This window comes from Ciconia boyciana, chromosome 13 (genome assembly GCF_034638445.1).
Source record: "Ciconia boyciana chromosome 13, ASM3463844v1, whole genome shotgun sequence".
NCBI classification, from domain to species: domain Eukaryota; kingdom Metazoa; phylum Chordata; class Aves; order Ciconiiformes; family Ciconiidae; genus Ciconia; species Ciconia boyciana.
Genome location: NC_132946.1, coordinates 5,141,788 through 5,160,999, shown reverse-complemented (window position 1 = coordinate 5,160,999; position 19,212 = coordinate 5,141,788). Strand labels below are relative to the sequence as shown.

The following is a 19,212-nucleotide window of genomic DNA, read 5'->3' as shown; positions in this document are numbered from 1 at the left end:
TGCAGCACAGAGCAAGCAGCACGTGCTCAGGGCACCCATCGCTGGATTGCTCACAAAGACACAAAAGCCATGGAGGCACAGGGAAGCATTATCAAACATGATTTAGCTTCAGTTTAAAAAAGTAAGGCGTGCATTGAGAGGCTTAATTTAGTTCATATTAATTTTCTTTTTAACTCAATATCTTTTCAAGGCCACAAACCATATCCTGAGGATCAGAAGTGCTCTCCAGCTAGCTAGAATGATAGAGCGTTTGGTGTTGCTGAGATAATAAATTGGAAATAAGTAATAATAAAAAACATGAGAACATCACAGTGCTTTTGAAAACAAGCAATATTTCATCTTTATTACATATATAATCATCCCTCTTACTTGATGTCATGCCTTAAATATTTCTTAATCAATTGGCCAGGTGAAGTTTATCTAGGTTATGTAGAAAACCTACCGAGCAACTGTGGAATTATCCTGGGGAATGAATGCAGAATGTGAGCCTGGGATGCAAAACACCAGGAAATGTCATGCCTATTTTTAGGAAGGGGAAAAAGAAATCTGGAAATTAAATGTCAGTCATCTTGCTTCTCATTCCTGGAAAAATACTGTAATAAGCAACCAAAGAAACTAATTCTATTCTCCTAAAAAAAAAAGAAAGGTCATTTGACAACCAATATATATATATGTCAGAAATGGATGGTGTTGAACCCTTCTGTGGTTCGGTAGCAGGCTCTGTAGATACGAGTGGAGCAGCAGATGTCACACATCTTAATTTCAGCAAGGCTTTTGATACTGCCTTGTAAGTTGTAAGAAAGTCTGGTCTGCTAGAAGCTACTAGGAAAGGGATGGAAAACTGCAAAATTGTACTTTGAGAAGAGTATTCAGCGGTTCGCTGCTAACGGGAAATGATTTGTAAGATCTGCAAGATTCCCATCCTGATATGATGAGCCAACCAGCAGTCTTGGAAGCTGTTTCTTCTGTTTTGAGTTTGCGGTGATTAGATGTTTGTGGTGGAAAAAGTCAAATTTTGAGCAAAACCATTTGCAATCTTACAACATCAAACTGTTGACGAAAAATTTAAATAAGTTGTTCTAAAATGTCAGTCTTTTCTAGTATAAAAAACAGATACATCAAGTTGTAGTGCTCTCCATTCAGGTAAGGATGCAACCCGCAGAATGTAATAAATCTGTTGCTGATATTTACTGTACTAAACCCTCAATGCATACTAGAAAAATTAATAATTTTTCATCTATATCTTTATACCACACTGAAAACTATATGTCTAGCCCCTGTTATACTACATCGTGTACTAAAATCTGTCTTCTTTACATGGTTGCTGGCTGCATGGTTTATAGAAAAGTAGTTTAGTAGAAACTACTATGTTTTATGCTGTGGTGACACTTAGTGAATCATGCTTCCTGCTATTTCTTATTGCAGAAATATATCTTTTGCTTGTTACTACTGAAGAATGTTTGCATGTATCCCAAGTTTTTTAGACTTCTTAGAGACCTACTACAAGCAGTGTAATTGAAGGTAGCTATTTATCAGTTACTCTTATAGATGAGAATACAGAACACAGCCTCAATTGACCACTCAAAGGTTACATTTTGTTTTCTTGAGGTCAAGATGGTGGATTATTGTTTCAAAAAGAACTGAAAATTGACATGCAGTGGCTGTAAACATACACAGTTTCCAAAGCTTTGAGATTTAAATTTGCAGAAGACTCACAGAATGTTGTCCATGTATTTCAACTGCAGATCCTTAGGACAAAAATTATGTGTAATTTCTTCCTAATACATGAAAAATACCTGTATTTTAAGGACATTAAGGGTTCTGAGTAAGCATATAATCATTAAATATTCACAGTGTACAACATTTAATGTGCACAACATTGAATACGCCGAAGAATAATGCCATAATTATAGCTCCTGTAATAATTATGTTTTATTGTGGCTTCCTTACTCTTTTTATCCCACAGTTGGTATAAGCTTTTAAGCAGATGCCTTGGTGTTGCCCTTTGCAGCTTATAGGCAGATCACTGCTGTGTTGATTCTGCAGTCATTGTCAGCTATTCAGCAATCTCATTTTTCTTTTACTGTTTTGGCAGAGATGAAAAGCAAAGTTTTTAACCTTCCACTTTCCTGCTACTTCTTTGGCTGTTGGAAGCAAAGCTTAAAGCTTAAATAGGAGAGCAGGCATATCCTCAACAGTAACATGTTTTTCTTCTCCCTAGAGTTCTTGAAGCAACTGACTATTTAAAGAATGAAACACAGTCAGTGTGAGGACACAAATAAAAAGACTAGAGCAAAATATAATTTGAGTGGTGTCTTTTTTAATTAACAGTAGCTTAGATTCCATAACCAAAACCTCCAAACAGAAACTTGTCTTGTAGATATAGAATATATTACTATTTCTAGAATGTATTACTAATTGATAACTAAATATTGTTATAGATGTCTTATTATAGATATAGATTATATATAGATATATTCTATAGATATAGATCTATTTCTGTATATCTATTCTATACGTATAGACTAGGTAGAGACGTATATTCAATATATGTAGAGTATATATCCTGGGATCAGAGGTTCATGTGGACCTGTATGCAGACATGAAAAGAAGTCATATAAGCATGGATTTCAGTTCTGGATCTTTCTGCTCTGAGATGACGGGAGGACTGGAATTTGTCATGAAAAGATAGATTATTATCCACAGGACTCAATGCAATGCTGTGCAAAGTAGTGCAGCTACCAAGAAATAAACGGGATCTGGCATGGTGTGGACATCCTTACAAAGGTTCCTCCTAAAAGACTAAAGCTTACATAGTATTGTTCTGTTTGTCCACATCTGCCTCTGGTTTGTTCCTGTAAAATCTTTTTGAACCTGTGGGACAAACTTAGCTCCACTGAGCAGAGGGTACAAACAGAAGTTCCCACAATCTTTGTGGGAATCGGATACCAGGTTAGAGAAAAAAGCCCCAAAGAGGTACCCTGCTGGTAGAAAGCCTGCTGCCAGCTGGGCTCAGCTGAGCTGAGTTGGGTTCAGCAGCTTGCCCTTATCTCCAAAGGAGCTGCAGGTGCCACCACTTGCTCAGCCACACAGTCAGGGGAGGTGGAGGAAGCAAGAGTTCAGGGGGTTTGGGCTGGCTGCTGGAAAAGGAGGGCTGCTTGGAGAGAGAATGGAAGGCAGAGTGGAAAGTTGTCCAGAGCTTTTTATGGCTGGAGGTAGCGAAGGGAGGTAGTGGGGCTGTAGTGTCAGATGTTAAAGAAGGTAAGGGTTCTGGTTGATTATTATTTTTTTGGTGGTGGTGATGGTGGGAAGGTTTAGGGGCATAGGATGCAACTTGTGAGAGAAAAGGCCTTGTTAGTTCTGCTACTTGAAATGGTGTGTTTGCCTTCCTAGTGCCAGGTGCCGCTTTGCAACGCGGGCTGTATTTGTACTTCTGCAGCAGAGTGCAATAGAGCAGCTGTTGTCTCGGTGCTGACTGGTTGGCCTCTGCACCATTTTGTTGTTCAACTGAAATTACCTGACAGGGCAAACATGCATAGTTTTGCAGTTGCTGGTGCTACAAGTAAATGCTTGCAGAAAATAATGCAAATGTGGAAATGTTAGGCATATAGAATTACAGTTGTGTTTCAGCAAATGTTTTATGTCTTTCTTTTTTTTCTTAAAGTACATTCTTCGTTGAAAGCAGTCCCAAGGACCTGTTTTAAATCTACGTTAAGTGGATGAAATATGGTTTAAAGCAATAAAGCATTGAAATTCAGAGCTCTGGGGTTTGCTCATTCATCTTCACAGGTCATCTTAACATTATCCTTTATGTGTTGCTGCAGGCTCCCGTAAGTGGGTTCACTGGCAGTTTGTCTCAGGGCTGAGGCATGTAACAGACTGCGTGGTGTGGGCTGCACATTTACAGAGTCACCACTGAGTCACAGGCTGGAAGCACGTATACCAGAAAATGGTGATGGGGTGGAAAAGTAGGGTTTCAGGCAGCTCAGCAACTCTAGTAAACCTCCAGCTGCTTTATACGGGAAAAAGAGAATTGCGTTTCTTAGGAAAATGCTTTAAATTAATGTTGTTCTTGCCATAGAGATTACCAACAAATATTATTTTGATACATCCTTGAGGCATCAGAGATTCTGCTTCTGAGCTGCAAAGGGAATGTAGAAAAAAATTCCATTATTGAAAGGCTTGATTTTGGTGAAGAGTTTTTCCCTTCTGTTTTCAGTGCTATTGGAGTGAGGAGTTTCTTTAAACTGACAGTCCCTCTGCTGCTTTAGGAAGGAAACCATTAAGATAGTGTTAGCGGTGTTGGTGCTGCTTCTGTTCTTGCAAAGTAACTGGCATTCTCTTCTCAAATATTCCTTTTCAGTTGTCACTCTGTAGTGAAGAGTAAAGAAAGAGGAAGGAGAAGGTACGAGTTATAGTCATGACCTTTAGGTGAAGTCGTCTAAAGTGAAATATCTGTTGAGCAATATCATTAGGCTTTAAAACTTGATTCTGTGATTATAACAATCCCTACCTTTGTGTAGGCACTACTAGCTCATTTGAGGCACTGGGGAACAGAATTTAAAGTATCTACTTCAAAAACTCAGGCTGTTGAATGAGCTGAAGGAGGAACTTCAGTACTTCAGTTGACAGAGGGATCAATCAAGAAGCAGCCCTGACACATCTCCCGAGATGCGTATCTGTGTGTTTTAGTGTGGATGTGTGCCCTCTCTTCTGCTCATTCTCATACACGAGTACTCAATTAGAACTGAGCCATGCCATGACTTTCTCTTTCCCAGTGGTGTCTCTAACTTTGCAGAGAGTGTACTGAGCTGAAGCGTAGGCTTGTATATATTGAGTAACTGTGAGCCTGCATTCCTGTGTAATTGTTTTAGCTTTAAGTTACAATCCCTGGGTATGTGTTCAGCTTCTCTTCTGGGTTAAATATTAAGCACTTGCACAATGTGCTTTTGCTGCCTCAAAACAAGGCTACTATGTGAACTTATTTCTGTCCTTTGTACAAAGATGCCTATCAACAAATGAGGATTTATCTTCCTAAGTACTATAAACCTGCAAGAAACTGTCTTTCTGTTCCATTATTACTAACAGGTTAAGGAGACTTGTTGCAGATGGTAATTTTTCTTATTGTATTACTTGATTCAGGAAGGGCTGCCGTATAACCAAATACTTATTTTAGCTCTTAGTTTTTGGGTAAAGAATATAGGGAAGAAAACAAGAAGTCTACCTAACCATCCTGCATAACTGTCTTGTTCTGTATCTCCTATTTGTTAGCTCTGTTTTCAAGATTTCATTCTGAAGTTTGTACATTGCTATCGTTGGCCTCATTGCTCTGCTCTCGTACAACCCTTGTTTGTCATTCTTTTGTACCATATTTTCATCTTAGGAGATAAGAAGTTAATTTCCACATTCCTTTGGCGAAGTAGCCTGCAGGGTTTATTTGAGCATTGTTTCTGTTTTCCATCTTCTGAGTTCAGTAACAACAGGATTAAGAACTTGGAAGTTAAAAATTTAGACATCCATCTAATTAAAGGGATTGGCTGTTGAGGTTGTATTTTTCTTTCTCATTAGCATTCTGTTCATTCTGTTTTCTTTCCCTATCTCCCTGTTCCCTACACACTCAGCTTGTAATAAAAGTTGGTTCTTGAATGTAAAGAAGTGTGTTAATGCACCTGGGAAAAACACATACAGGAAGGAATTGAATTTGTTTCTATCTAACCTAGGTAAGATATAAGGGAATGTTTCATTGTTTATCTTTACAGTAATAATCAAAGCATCCTTTCAACACTCATAAGGATTATTTAAGAAGAAAATTCAGTAAATGTATTTATTTGCTTGTTTTCAACAGAAAAACAATCTCCTATTTTAAGTTTATACCCCTGCAGCCAAGTGATAAGGGCATTTTAATGTTTTCCTGCATCTGTCTTTCCATTTTAATGTGTTGCAGGATTAGGGGATAGCTGATGCTGCCATTACGTAAATGTGAGCAAGTAGAGATCCTCATTACGGGGCAAAGTGGATAAAAAGAGTCAGTAACTGAAGGTGATGGAACTGTTGTGTCTACTGCCCATTAACTCAGTAATAGCACCTCTTCTCCAGATGAGGGGAGTCGCAGGGAGCAGCGTTTTGCTGCGTTGCAGGAGCAAATCCCTAAAACCTCTGCAGCAGGAATGTCTGCAAGTAAGGAGATAAATATGTGAAGACAGATTGCAGCAAAGACTTTGGGGGCATCAGAGGTTTTCTGTTCTGGTCTAACTATTATGTAGAATTACTTGCATTGGCAAGATGTTGAACATTCTGTTCACAACCCCAGGAATATAAGCTAGGCTGGTAATACGCATGCATGTTTTCCAGGATTTGTGAGTTCTTTTGCCATGTAACTCATAGCTGAGTGTTTCTTCAGCACTGAAAATAAAAATGCTCTGCAAAGTGTATTGTAGCCATAAAATCAAAGAAACCAAACTGCATCTACTGACACTTCAGGGTTTCATTTGCCTGCTCAATAGGCATAGTGTTTATGGATCATCCAGCAGGTGTAAACAAGGCAGTCTCTCAGATGCATACTCTCTATTGCTCTTCATTAGACGGAATGTGTAGCGCTTATAGCTTCAGTATCACAAGGAAGGGACTTGAAGTTCTTTGCCTTCTATGTTACCTCTGGGACTATTTCTGAAGTAGAAGTTGCTGTCATTCTACCAGAGGACTGGCAAGATTTACTACGCAAACCTTGGCCTTCTGACTTCCTTAAGCTTTACAGCCAGGAGACCTGTACATATGTCGTGGGTCCACCGCAAGGAAATTTGTGTCATTAGACAGGGAAGTCAAATAAGCAGTAAGTCATACAAACACGCTGTGTATTGATTTCAAGTAATTTAAAAATAAATAGAGTTGATAGGCTACCTATCTTCCTGCTTTTGGCAACACCACCCAGGTTGAAAGCAAAAAAAATCTATATGGTCTGTTGCTCCTTTAATCGTGCATTATTTACATTTTAGTTGGCCACTGAAGTGTTCTTTATGAGGTTTTGGAGTCAAGGGCTGCAACCAGGTTTCAAATACAACATACAAATGGATCCCAAAAGGGAGCTATACTTCTGAATGTCTAAAGGCTATCTTCCAGGATGCTTTAAGATGCTAATATTCACATTGAGGTTTTGTAGATTTTAATATAGGTGGTATTACTTTGCCTGGGAAAGGGATGATCAAATAGTTAGCTTTAGATATAGTTGTGTTTATCTTCTTAATCTCTTACATAAACCCTCTCATAACTTTGCTTTCCACCTTAGAATTCTGTAGCTTTGCTACACAACATCTTTGTGTATGTTTGCCTCATTTATTGGAAAGGGGTACTTCTCCTTTCTTGCTGACAAATTTTCTGCTTGTATTATTTTTGACTAGTAATGTATACCTAACTGGATAGATAAAATGCTATTGATAAAGCAATATTTTCCAGTTGTTTACTGTGCTCTGTTTCGCACAGTATTGACAGGAAGTCGTGTTTGAGTAGAAATCATAACACAAAATGCTGCTGTGATGTTATGCAGTTTTCTTTGTAGTCCAAAGTTTCCAGTGTTTGGCTCTGTATGTATGTTCAACATATGGTTGAATGTATCCAACCTGGCTGTGCTTTTATGTCACTGCATGGCCTGTTTAGGAGAGAAATAGGGAGTCACTCCTTCCTCTTAAATTTCTGCTGAAGTTCTGCATATTTGGTTTTTTAACCAGTGTTTTCCTTATGTTTTATTGTCACTAACTTGAAGTGCTTTGAAATGTTTGCGTTAATAGCATTAGAAAAAGGTCTGTGATTGACTGACTTGAAATTTCTTCCGCTGTATTATTTTGGTAATAACCACGATTTTACAGAGTCTGTGGTAGATGTGTTTGTTACTAAAGGCATTTGTACGCAGTATGAGGGGATTGTGCTGAAAGAAGTAGTGCGATACCATGAGTTACTAAAAGACTGGTGTTTGGAAAGCAATGCTCACCTGCCCGGTGTGTATAATTCAGGAGATGATAAAGCAGTTGAAAATCAGAAAGCAAGAAGTTGCTTTGCCTAAAGTCGTAACAAAATGCCTGCTAGTCAAACTGAAATGCAAGGGGGGAAAGTAAAGAGTATTAAGATTTAGCACTTATGTCACCATCTACATGTTTTGAGTGCTAGAGGTATTAACTATTTAAGCCTCTAGATAAATTTTTCAGCGTAAAAAGAAATACATACATGTATTATCCTCTTTCTCTCTTGGCAAAACATACAGACCGAAGGGCTAAATAACTTGCTTGAGGCTACATATCCCTGATAAAACCAGGATATACTTGGCTCCTGGGCCTGTGCTCCATTCGTGCTGTGTAGCAATAGCATAGGTCTTAATGGTGTGTGAGTAGAAATAACTACACAAAATCCCTATTTTGATGTAGACGGCGAACCTAAGATACTGTATAATAACATTGTAGAATGAATTTGCAGCAGTAACACAAATGCTAGTCTTGGCAAACTGCAGTACTGTACATAGCGTTAGTTGTTGTATTGATCCAGGCCACTGAATCTTTAATTATCTTTCATAGTAAAACTTGTCTAAAGAAATTGCTCTATTGCTACCCAGTACTGCTGCTCTTTGGCAGCATCTTTTTACCATATCTGTGCTCTTTGTTTAAAGATTTGGTACTATTAAAAGGAGAAGTAATGCGTTTAAGAACTAGTGGACTACTAGACTGTTAGTTCTGGAGCGTAACATTCCCTACTACTCCTGAAAACAAGTGTGTCATAAGCTATTGCTGTACAAATGTTCCTATCTCGTGAAACTCTCCTGTTTATTTCAACGTGTATTTTGGGTCACCTAAAGGAATTGAGCGGCTAGTTTGGTGCTCTTCTCACTTGTAGGGCTAGCTTGATAAGTTTGGATGTAGTCTTTGTAAGAGGGGTATATATTTTTCTGGCACTAGGAGAAAAACAATGCCTTTGGCTCATGTGACAATAAACAGTTTTTGGAGGTGCCGTCCTCTTGAGGTCTTCCACAATGTGCGTGGCTGTTTCATCTTCACTGATATGCAGCTGTCCTTAGGTTTTGTGATTACAGCCAGATGATTTCTGTCAATGCTCTGTGTACTCAGTATATCAGTTTTAAATATACTCGTGTATGTATTTAGCTGCTGAAAAAGGACTTGTTTCAACTGAGAAAACTGACCAAATGTATTAGAGGTTTGCATTGACCTGTCCAGGACTTGAAATTTTATTTCCAAACTGTGTGGATACTTTGACAGTTGCTGTGGTATAGACTTTTGAGCCCCTGAGCCTAGGTATGTTTATACAGCGACAGCTGTGCCAGATCTTATTCTCAGCTACACCTATGTGAAAATGGAGATGGTTTCGAATGAGGTATGTGCGGAATCAGGTATAACATGGCAGAGACGGTGCTGAGGCGGGTTCAGGACCATGAATAAACAGGGGCTGGGATTATTGAAGTAGGCACAGTTGTGGCATGTCTAAATGCATCTGTTAAGTATGTTGTTAAGAGGTTGAAGTTTTCTTTGTCATTGTTGTGTAACCAATTATCTCTTCAGTGCATTGCCCTGTGACAGGGCCAAACTTGTTTGCTAATTTGTTTTGCAGTTAGTGCAGTTCACAGTCATGCCTTATATACTACAGAATAAAAACAAATGTATCTCAGTGAAATAATGGTATGAAGATACAATATTCAACAGGAAGCTCTTTAATACTTGACTGCAAACTGCTACACCACATACAGTGCTGACATGTTTTATCAGAAGTGGAGATATAATTTAATAACAGAAGTTTTCCTTTCACAGTGAAGGAAAGGGAAAAAAAATCAGTGTTTAAAAACAACCCATAGCACCCTGAATAATCAATTCAGGAGAAATATCATAAAGTGGAGTAATATTCATGTCTGTGTATATCTGAAAATTGACCTATAAAATCCCAGATGATTACAAATAGTCTTTCTGCTTGCTGTCAGTGAAGTCAGCCAGCTGTGGAGATCAACAACCTATGATACTTTTTAAGTGCAATGTTTTGTTTAAATAACCCATTTATATTAAAAAATTTCCACTATCCTTCTTTCCAGTGGTTGCTAGCTATGTCCATAGCAACAGATAGTGATGTTGCAAGTGGAGTTCAATGTGTTGATTATATGATAAACCGGAGAGAGAAGAAAATAGATACTCTGTTTACAAATATCTTGAATTCAGTAAGAGTTTCATAAGAAGAAGAGGAGACTGGAGAAAATCGACTTATTTTATTCCACGTCTTTGGTTTCTATTGTTGACCGAGATGTATATTTTGTCTTGAAAATCTGGATTTTTCTTCTAGTTTGAGAACTGCTGTTGCTGGAGCAGCACATCCAGGCATGCATCAGTGTGGTTCAGTAAGATAACACCCAAGAGCTGAGATTTAAGCCCACATAGGTACTTATATCAGCTATACTAAGTCTTGTTGCTTAAAATGTAATAATAATAAAAGAAATAACAAAACCAAAGGAGTAGAGTTGTCTGATAATAATTGTTGCATTAAATAAGAATTGAAGCTGCTAAAAACCTGGGGGTACAAAAAGAACATTTTAACATAAGTAGCACACTTATGAATATTATTCCTTAGTTTGTTACTGTAATTGCTTGCTTCTGGATTGGTAGTGTTGTGTCTCACTGCAAACATGATCAGTTATGTAGTGATTATCTTGGGTGTTGTTTTGTGGGTATTTTTAATCTCTAGACCAGTAATTGCTTGATACGAGCATGATTTTAAATATATATTTGGGATAATTCATCTGAGCATCCTTTCTGGGAGCCTCTATCTCCAAAGACTAAAAATAAGCTTTTCTGAGGGCAAACTGCTAAGATTTTTATAACAAGACTCAATATTTGATGATTCCACTTAAATCTGAGATACTTACAGGACTGTTACAAAAAAGTATATGAAGATACTTTTGACAACTTTTTTGTTTTTTGAGCATTTTCCTGCATGTCATGTTTTCTAGATGGGGTTGGATTGGAGGGGGAGTGGGTGGTTCTGGTGTGGTTTTGGGGTTTTTTTTTTTTTATTCTTCTTGACTAGCCCACATGTTTAAACCTGATAGCCAAAACTGAGTGGAGGCCACACTGGGTGAGAAACGGGGTTATTTCTTAATTTTTCCAATGATACTGCTGTTTGCACACCGTCTTGTGAGGTTTGCCTGTTTTGCAGTCAGTTATTCCTTCTCAGGTACAATGTTTTGAATTTGTTCATTGAACTGCAAACCTCAGTCTTGTGGAGAGGCTTGAACAGGTCTTCTGCATCTGGAATTCTAATTCTGTCTTCCAGAGTCTTTGGGACTTTATCTGCAGATTTACTAAATGAAATCTATATTCAGTCAACAAACACCAATGAAAATATTAAATAATGCCGGGCCAAAGACAGACCCTGTGGGTTTCTACCTGATCCAACTTTCCAGTCAGGTAGTGGATCACTGATGTTTTGCCAAGTACTATTTTCCATCCACTTCTGTTCCAGCCTTACACTTGCACAGAACAGGTTTTGTGTAATGTGTTCATGAACAAATGTGGGGAATAATGTTTATAGCCTTACTAAACCAAGACCTTGCAAGCTCCAAAACTAGTGCTAAAGAATAGGGAAGCCAAGCTTAAAACACAGAAATTCTGCCACTTCTCTCATTTTCTCTTGGAAATATGTCTGCTAAACCTGTCAATAGCTAGTCTTGCTTCATTTTACGATAGTATTTCACCTCTGCCTGGCAATCAGGACTGTCTTGGTTATTCTTGTGTAACCTTGGGACGCTTTCATGACTAGAAGTCCCAGTCACTTCCCAGAAGCAAATGTTCTGCCATGGCATAGCTAGAGCAGCGATGGTATAAACTAGCACTGATTGTAAAATCAGTGCGTTAACGTGTGTAGCTATACTTAATATTCAGTGGCTGCGCAACTATAAAATTTTTATTAATAGATGGTTGATTTGCAGTAACAATATACCTGGTACCTGAACAATATTTTGTGAAACTGGGATCCAGTCACAGCTCTTGGTGCTTTGTTGCTATGGACGTGTTGCTCTGCAGCACATACGCTAATATTTTGCTCGGTGATTGAGTCCTGAAAAACATGGACTGTTTGTGGAAGACATGTATTCAAATAATTTTGATTAATAATTCCCCATCAGAATTGGAAGGCACACGGGTGGTGAAATGCTCACTCTGTTAAGCCACGCATGCACTACTCCGAGTCAGGACTTCACTTGAACAGCTGTGTTGTTAACTGCATTGTATCTGTATGTTTTTCCAAAAGGGAAAATGCATGGGGGAAGCCTTTTAGTAATTATGCTTTTATTACTCCATAGTCTCTCCCTTTTCTATTAACATCCCTGTTACTGTGTGGTCTCTGGCTCGTGGAGAAATATAGGTGCTTGCTGTGTAACGTGGACAAAAGTTTTTAAAAGGGGAACAGAGGTTTTCTGATGAAAAATATCTTGTAAAGAGGGATTGATGTTCGTATTAGCTGGAGGTAATATTGGAAAAGAGGCCTTATGAAGGCCTTTGTACCAAAATATTGCGTGCTGGTTCATGAGCAGGTGGCAACTATCCAAGAGAAAACCTAATCAGGTTACTCTGATTTTCATTTTATGATGTTTTCATCACCTAGTATTATCTATTGTGTAGTCTGGTAGACTAATAACCTAACAAATATCTAACTTTTGGGAATTATCCACTTGTAGAGTAAACTTTGGTATTTTCACATAAAAAACATTATTAATGGAAATCCACCTATTTAAGATACTGAAGAGTTCATTTGCAACGTTTCTAATAAATGATGCAATTTTCAGTGCAGGAAAAACGTGTTTAACTCCAAAAACTTTGTCTTAAATGCCTTAATAACGGTATCCCCTTTGGAAAATTCTCTTTACTTCTAAAGGCCTGATTCATGTTCCACTGATGTTAACAGAATCATTTCCATAAGCTTTAGATCAAACTTAGAGATTATTTGCACCAGTTTTTTTTTTTTACAGTATTTGGACAATTTGGAAGGCTGCAATGAACAATCCAAGAGCATATCTAAGTGCTAAATTCTGGCTGCAATAAATGGAAGCGATGAAAACCTCATTAGGTGCCCGTTTACACGTTCAGATACTTAGAACTGGGTACATAAAATGACTTGTCTCCACCATTGCTGCCTTTTCCCGTCCTGTCAGACCAGTCTTGGGTCAGGCAGCATGTCATAAACATAGCCTGTAGTTTCAAAGGCCCGCCTTGCCTTTGCTTTCAGATCAAGCTGTTCTAGTCTCTGGCTGCTTTTGTGGTAAAGGGATCGCTTGTAGGACATCATAATACTGAATCCACCATTATAACTGCCTACCACTCGCACGTACGTTGCTGTTTGTATATTGGCTGCTGTTCCCTACAGGCTTCCACTGAGCTCCAGAGAAACTTGAAAAATTCTTCTATTAAAACGTATGATTTAAAATGCTCCTTTCCCTACGCTTAAGGAATCCCAAAGGATCAGCCTGCTTAGTTTACTTGCCAGTTGCTCCTGTCTTGGAAAATGTTAGATTGAGTTAGATTTGATATTGCTTTAAAAAAGCAATATTTATATTTTTCATGAATTCTGTGCTGGGCATGAATTACTGACAGGTCCACTCCATCTGCTGCAGTCATCTTCCTCAAATATGCTGGTAAACTGAGCAGCCGGGAATCAGATTTTCCTTGGAACATTAGAGTGATGCTGTCATAATTTAGAAGTTATATCAGACAATGAAAACAAACAATAAACCCAGGAAAACATGTTAAGCCAATTTTAGGGTGCCCTGTGCAGCTGTTGTGCAAGAAGTGGCTGCAACCCTGGTAAGGGCTGGGGCATGAATCTTCAGATGGTTTAGAAACATTGGAATTAATGAGTCCTTAAAACATGACTAATTGATTTTCCTGATGCACAAGGCTCATACTTGATCTAAATAAAGCTCCCAGAGTCTGCAGCCTGTGAAGGCTCGTGTCATGCTCTGTACCTGTCTTTAGTTAATGAAATTGAAACCTTCCATTTTTCGCAGAACTATTAAGATATCAATAACTCTTTTTGGGTTTTTAAATTTAACATTAATTTGGCTATGTAACTCATGACCCCAAAGAGTGGTCTTCAGTAGTTGCTTTGTCTTCTAGTTCTTTTTTCTATACAAATTAATATCAAACTTTTTGCACTATTTTGAACATGTAATTTATAATATTTAGCCCTTCCGCACTGATCTTTTTCAGTTCAAATATGTTTATGTTCATTTAATCTTAAAAATTAATTACATTTCACCCACAAATGTTACATTTTTCTCACATTCCAATGATATTTGTGTATTATAATTTTTAAAAAATCTTCATTTTGAACCATTTTCTTAATAAATACATCTTAATTCCCTTATCTCTTGATTAATATATAATGAGTATAATGGTTCAATTGTCAGAATTTCCAGTCAATTTGATACAGATAGTAGCACTGTGCATCTCGGCAGTATTCAAGGATCACCTTTAGAACTTTGGGTGCAGTTGCAGCTGGCAATAAAGCAGTCTGAAATATATTTCAGTATTTTCAAAGAATCTTTCTAATGCTTCTTTCTTTAGAACTAAAGTAGAAATGAATGTAAATGTCATTGTCTTTTAATATTCAATTATTAGTGCTTCATTGGAATTTTATCTTTATTTGCTTTATCAAATGTCATATTAATTGCATTTTATATCCCCACTCTGTAAATCTATCACAGTTTCTTTGATAAATTTCCTAAGTCAATTAAGCTAGTACAGGTTCATTGAATAAAGAAAAAAGTCATACTGTGGGTTTTTTAACAGTTTTTATTATAAAAAAACCCCTGTCAATAAAGATAATGTAAATGGGATCTTTAGCTGTTGTGCGATCAGAGCTGAAAATATAGCCTTATATATTTTTCAGGAGATTTTTATTTATTGGTATCTACTGGTAGCTTTGTAGAAGTTCAGTGTTCTTTGTATCCACATTAGAAAATTGAAGTGGTATGAATAAAACACACACAGCATTTGAATACTCCTGTGTTCTCACTGTAATTTTCTATGTCCCCTCCTTTGTATAAAAAATAGTATGCTACAGCAGGAATGTGTGATTTCCCCTATTGCTTTAAATGCTTTTTCAAAAGCAAAATAATTGTGAATTATTAACGTTAACCACATCACACCAAAACAGGAGGAAGAAATGCAGGAGTGTTCACTATTGATTGATTAGTGTACGAATACTTTGACTTAGCACTGACTCTTTCTGAGGCCTATTGATGTATGAACTTGTTTCATCCAGTGTAATAATTTTATGTTGTTTCAACCTCACGCTCAAGGATATGACTAATAGCACAGCTGAACTCAGTGGGGCTTCTCATCAAGTAATATAAGTGAAGGTAGGAGTTTCTTGCTCCGAGTCTTGCATTTGGATTTCCAAGCTTGTGCCTGTCCCAGTCTGCATTAGTGTCAGCTCTTTGCTCCACAGGCTTTCTCTGGAATTTTACGTGTTCTTTTATTCTTATCTGGTTTTTGAGCTTCCCATGTCCTGTTCAGTTAAGCCATTAAATTTTTACATGTTGTCTCTAGATTAAACCTTTACCTTGTATAGTCAAGAAAAGACCATCTAATACAAGTAAAATGCAAAGTAACCAACACTATTGCAGTGCAAATATGGGTAATGCTGCCTACAAGGGAGTTTATAGAGACATTTGTTATGTTGCAACCCTAAGCAAGAATAGACTTGTGTTATACAATGACATTTATTGACTCCTTCAGGCCTACACCAGTGCTAACTACAGGGGTGTGCTTTCCTACCTGCTTTAGATTAAATGGAAACTCTTCCCTTCCTATCTACACACAGATAATCTGTGTATATCAATTAGGCTCTAACTTGCTGATGTTCTCATCTGTGATGTTGTGATAATTAGTGATACCATAAATACAGAAAGTTGACCTTCTGAGGTTCTGCTGCCTTTGCTTTTTACTTTTATTTTCTCGCTAAACTAGGTGGTGTTATTCCCTGAGTGTCAGCCTTTAATAGGCTAGCTTTCACTTGTTGAGAAGGTTTTCAATAAAAATGACTTTGCAGCGTACTGATATTTGCCAGGACTGTCGTCAACCCATAACGATGCAGTTTGCGGGTTATTGGTCTCTGTTGTCATTTGCCATTTCTTGTGTAACTTCTTATTGCCATTTAAACTGTTCTGGTTTTGTATGTTGTAGCTTTCTGCATGTCACCATACGCATATTACACGGTCTAAACAGAGAAAAGGCCTAGAGGCATCAAAGATCTTAAGTATTACTTGTGAATGCATTTGAAATCAGGCTGGTTTTGGTTAAGCAACATTTTGGTTTAGATGACCAATGAATATCATATCAGTCTGTCAAGTCTGAAGAGTTGTTCAATTTTTGTCTAGTGGATACCGTTCTTCTGGTTTCAACACGATCTTTCTCTTTCCTAAATAGAGCCATCACACTGGAGAATCAGCTGGTCATCCTTGCAACATCAGTGACGGACGCAGGAGGCTACTATGTCCAGGCAGTCAATGAAAAGAATGGGGAGAACAAGACAAGCCCGTTTATTCATCTCAGTGTAGCAAGTGAGTATCGAAATTCTGGATAACATGCTGTAATAGTGAGGTTGCAGACAGTATTCATGAAAGTCTGCCCTAATAAAAAGAACCTTGCTAACCAAGGATTGGATCTTTAAAGGAGGTCAACTTCTCCTGCTTGGTTTGGAGAACATTGAACTTCTTATGCAATAAGAGGGACCTAAGAGAGTACATGCCCTTGACAAACCACCCTCAAAGCCTTTTGTCTGATGGTTAATTTTGTGCAAGGCAGGTACATGATGATATCCCTCGCTGTTTGTTGTGAAGTTGTGATCATAATTTCTTTTTAATGCAGGGGTTTATAATGTATTGTTTTCCATTGTGCGTAAGTAAACAAGTCACTCTTCTGAGTGCAATTTTATTAATGAGTCTATTCCCAGTCTATGGCGTTATTTTTACCTGGAGTTATCATGGAGTCCCAGGGAACATGCATTTCATTGCTATTACTTATTATTTTACATTGTGCAAATTGTATTAACACCTACCGATACAGAGACATTCCATGAGCAGATTTTACAGCAAAGGGGAGCGAAAAGCAGCAGAGCAATGGGGTCAGAAAGATGACTGCACACTAAATATACTAACGTGCATATTCAGCAAGAACATGCACATGTAAATTATTGTAAAACATGCAGTAAATGTGTTTGGGTGAAAAATTAATATTCTAAACATGTAGAATGGTTTGACTTCTTCTCTGAGGGCATTTGGTAAAGGTGTTTTTAAAGTAGCAGCGAGATAGGGAGCATGTTAGTCTGAGAGAATGTGGAGGTTTCTACTTTTGATTGTAGGGACAAGGAAGAGGTGACCGGGCAAACTGTTGATGACGCTGGCAGCTTTACTGACAGGCTACTCTTATGGTTCGGGCTTCCAGAAGATGCAAGACTCTAAGCTCTAGATCAGTCAGCACGATGAGGTGCCCGAGATCTCTTGATCTTGGATACCATTAGATTTGAGACAATCCCTATGGCTTGTTTCCTTGCAATAGCAAACTTGGGAGTCTGGGTTTCTGGGCAGGAAATCTGGCAAATTGCTTTTGGAAACATGCTTGTGTTTGTCAGAAGTTCATCAAAAACATTACGTTCCTGTGAAACATTTAATTTCTAAGAAAATATGATTATTTTTCTTTCTGCTAAAATTCCTAATCAGATTTCAAGGAAAGCTGCTCTTACACAAACAACGGAAGCCCTGTTAGTGGGAACTGGGGTCACTGGGGGCAGAAGCTGTATGGTGTAACAGCAGAAGAGACAAACATGGGACTTCTTCCAGATATGTTTATAAACTAAACGAACTTCTCTGGGGTTTCATGTGTATCTTTCTGAAGTGGAAATAATATTGCAAATCCACTTGTGAATTCGGGCTGTACAGTGGCATGTAGATTGTAAACATTATTATTTCTGACAGTATAAAGAGGTTTGCTAACACTTTAGTAATTTCATTTTTAAAGCAAATTTGTATTGTTTGTATTATGTGACCAATAATGTACTTCCCACTTTAATTTCATATCTTAATTAATGCTAGAAATAGTCTGTGATCATGCATGCATAACAAGTGCTATGCAAAGCAGAAGGTAATAACAGGCATATGGAAAAGAAAACACTTCAAACTGTGTACAGACTTGATACCCTGAATGCAAAGTCTATCTGGAATGTGAAAAATAGGAAAGATTAAATGCATAAAAGAAAATGAAGAATGAGGCAAGATGGAAAGCCAAAAATGGAGTTGCTTGTTAAAATGAATATTAGTCATTGAGGTTCTTAAATTGTTGTCTTGATATCCGGGGCTATTAATGCTATGTGTGTGTTGAAGAAAGGCGCTGGCCGTAAGGCATTACAATGTCTGTAGAGAAAATGAGATTAACATGGTCATTCCGAACTTTGATCTAAGGAAGAAACATATGTGATACATTAGATAGAAGTGAATAAACCTTTTTGGTACAGTAACAGAAAATAATCAGGCAAAAATATAGTCCTGAAGCAATATGCAGAGAACGGTTGCAGAAAAATGATGTATTTTGGAAGAGTAATATAGAATTCCAGCAAGTGGTTGGAAACAGATTGTTAAAGGTACACCCAGGTAGGGAAGATACCACATTGAATTGTCACTGTCTGAATCTTATCAGATGTTAAGAGTGATGACACTTGCCATTTTCCATTAGGACATGTATAAAATTTAAAAGCAGTTTAATCAAAATCAAATAAACCACAAGTAAAGTGCGATATCCAATCTCTGTGTGAGTAGATTATATATTAATTATTGAGTACAACCTTGCTACATGACTCAGCATGCATATTGCCACTTTTATTGAGGGCAAAAGGAAAAAAAACCTGTAGATAATTCCCAGGGCAGTCATCCACCGAGAACAGTGTTAGATATGCATAGCTTGTTATTCCTTGAAGGATATCGGTGTCAGACTTGCTCCAGCCTGTAGGAAAAGCACATTTGCGGAATCAGTCTAACAACTGAGAAAGCTGTAAGCTGTCCTGTTCTGGTCTGAAATAAAAGACTGACAGTAGGAGAAAGGTACAGCCCTGAGCTACGCAGATGATGAGTTATAGGGCCTTATATTGCAGATTAAAGTCAATTGAATTGCGGCTGAAAGTAAATGG

General features: G+C 37.8%; 1 protein-coding gene across 4 annotated transcripts in view; it reads left to right on the top strand.

Moving 5' to 3' along the window:
- Positions 1–19,212, top strand: part of SDK1 (sidekick cell adhesion molecule 1) — a 427,429-nt gene that overhangs the window by 191,811 nt on the left and 216,406 nt on the right. For all 4 annotated transcript variants that reach the window (XM_072878276.1, XM_072878277.1, XM_072878278.1 and 1 more), the window contains one exon: positions 16,461–16,594. In XM_072878276.1, coding sequence (XP_072734377.1) covers positions 16,461–16,594 — 134 coding nt within the window. The remainder of the gene's footprint in view (positions 1–16,460; positions 16,595–19,212) is intronic.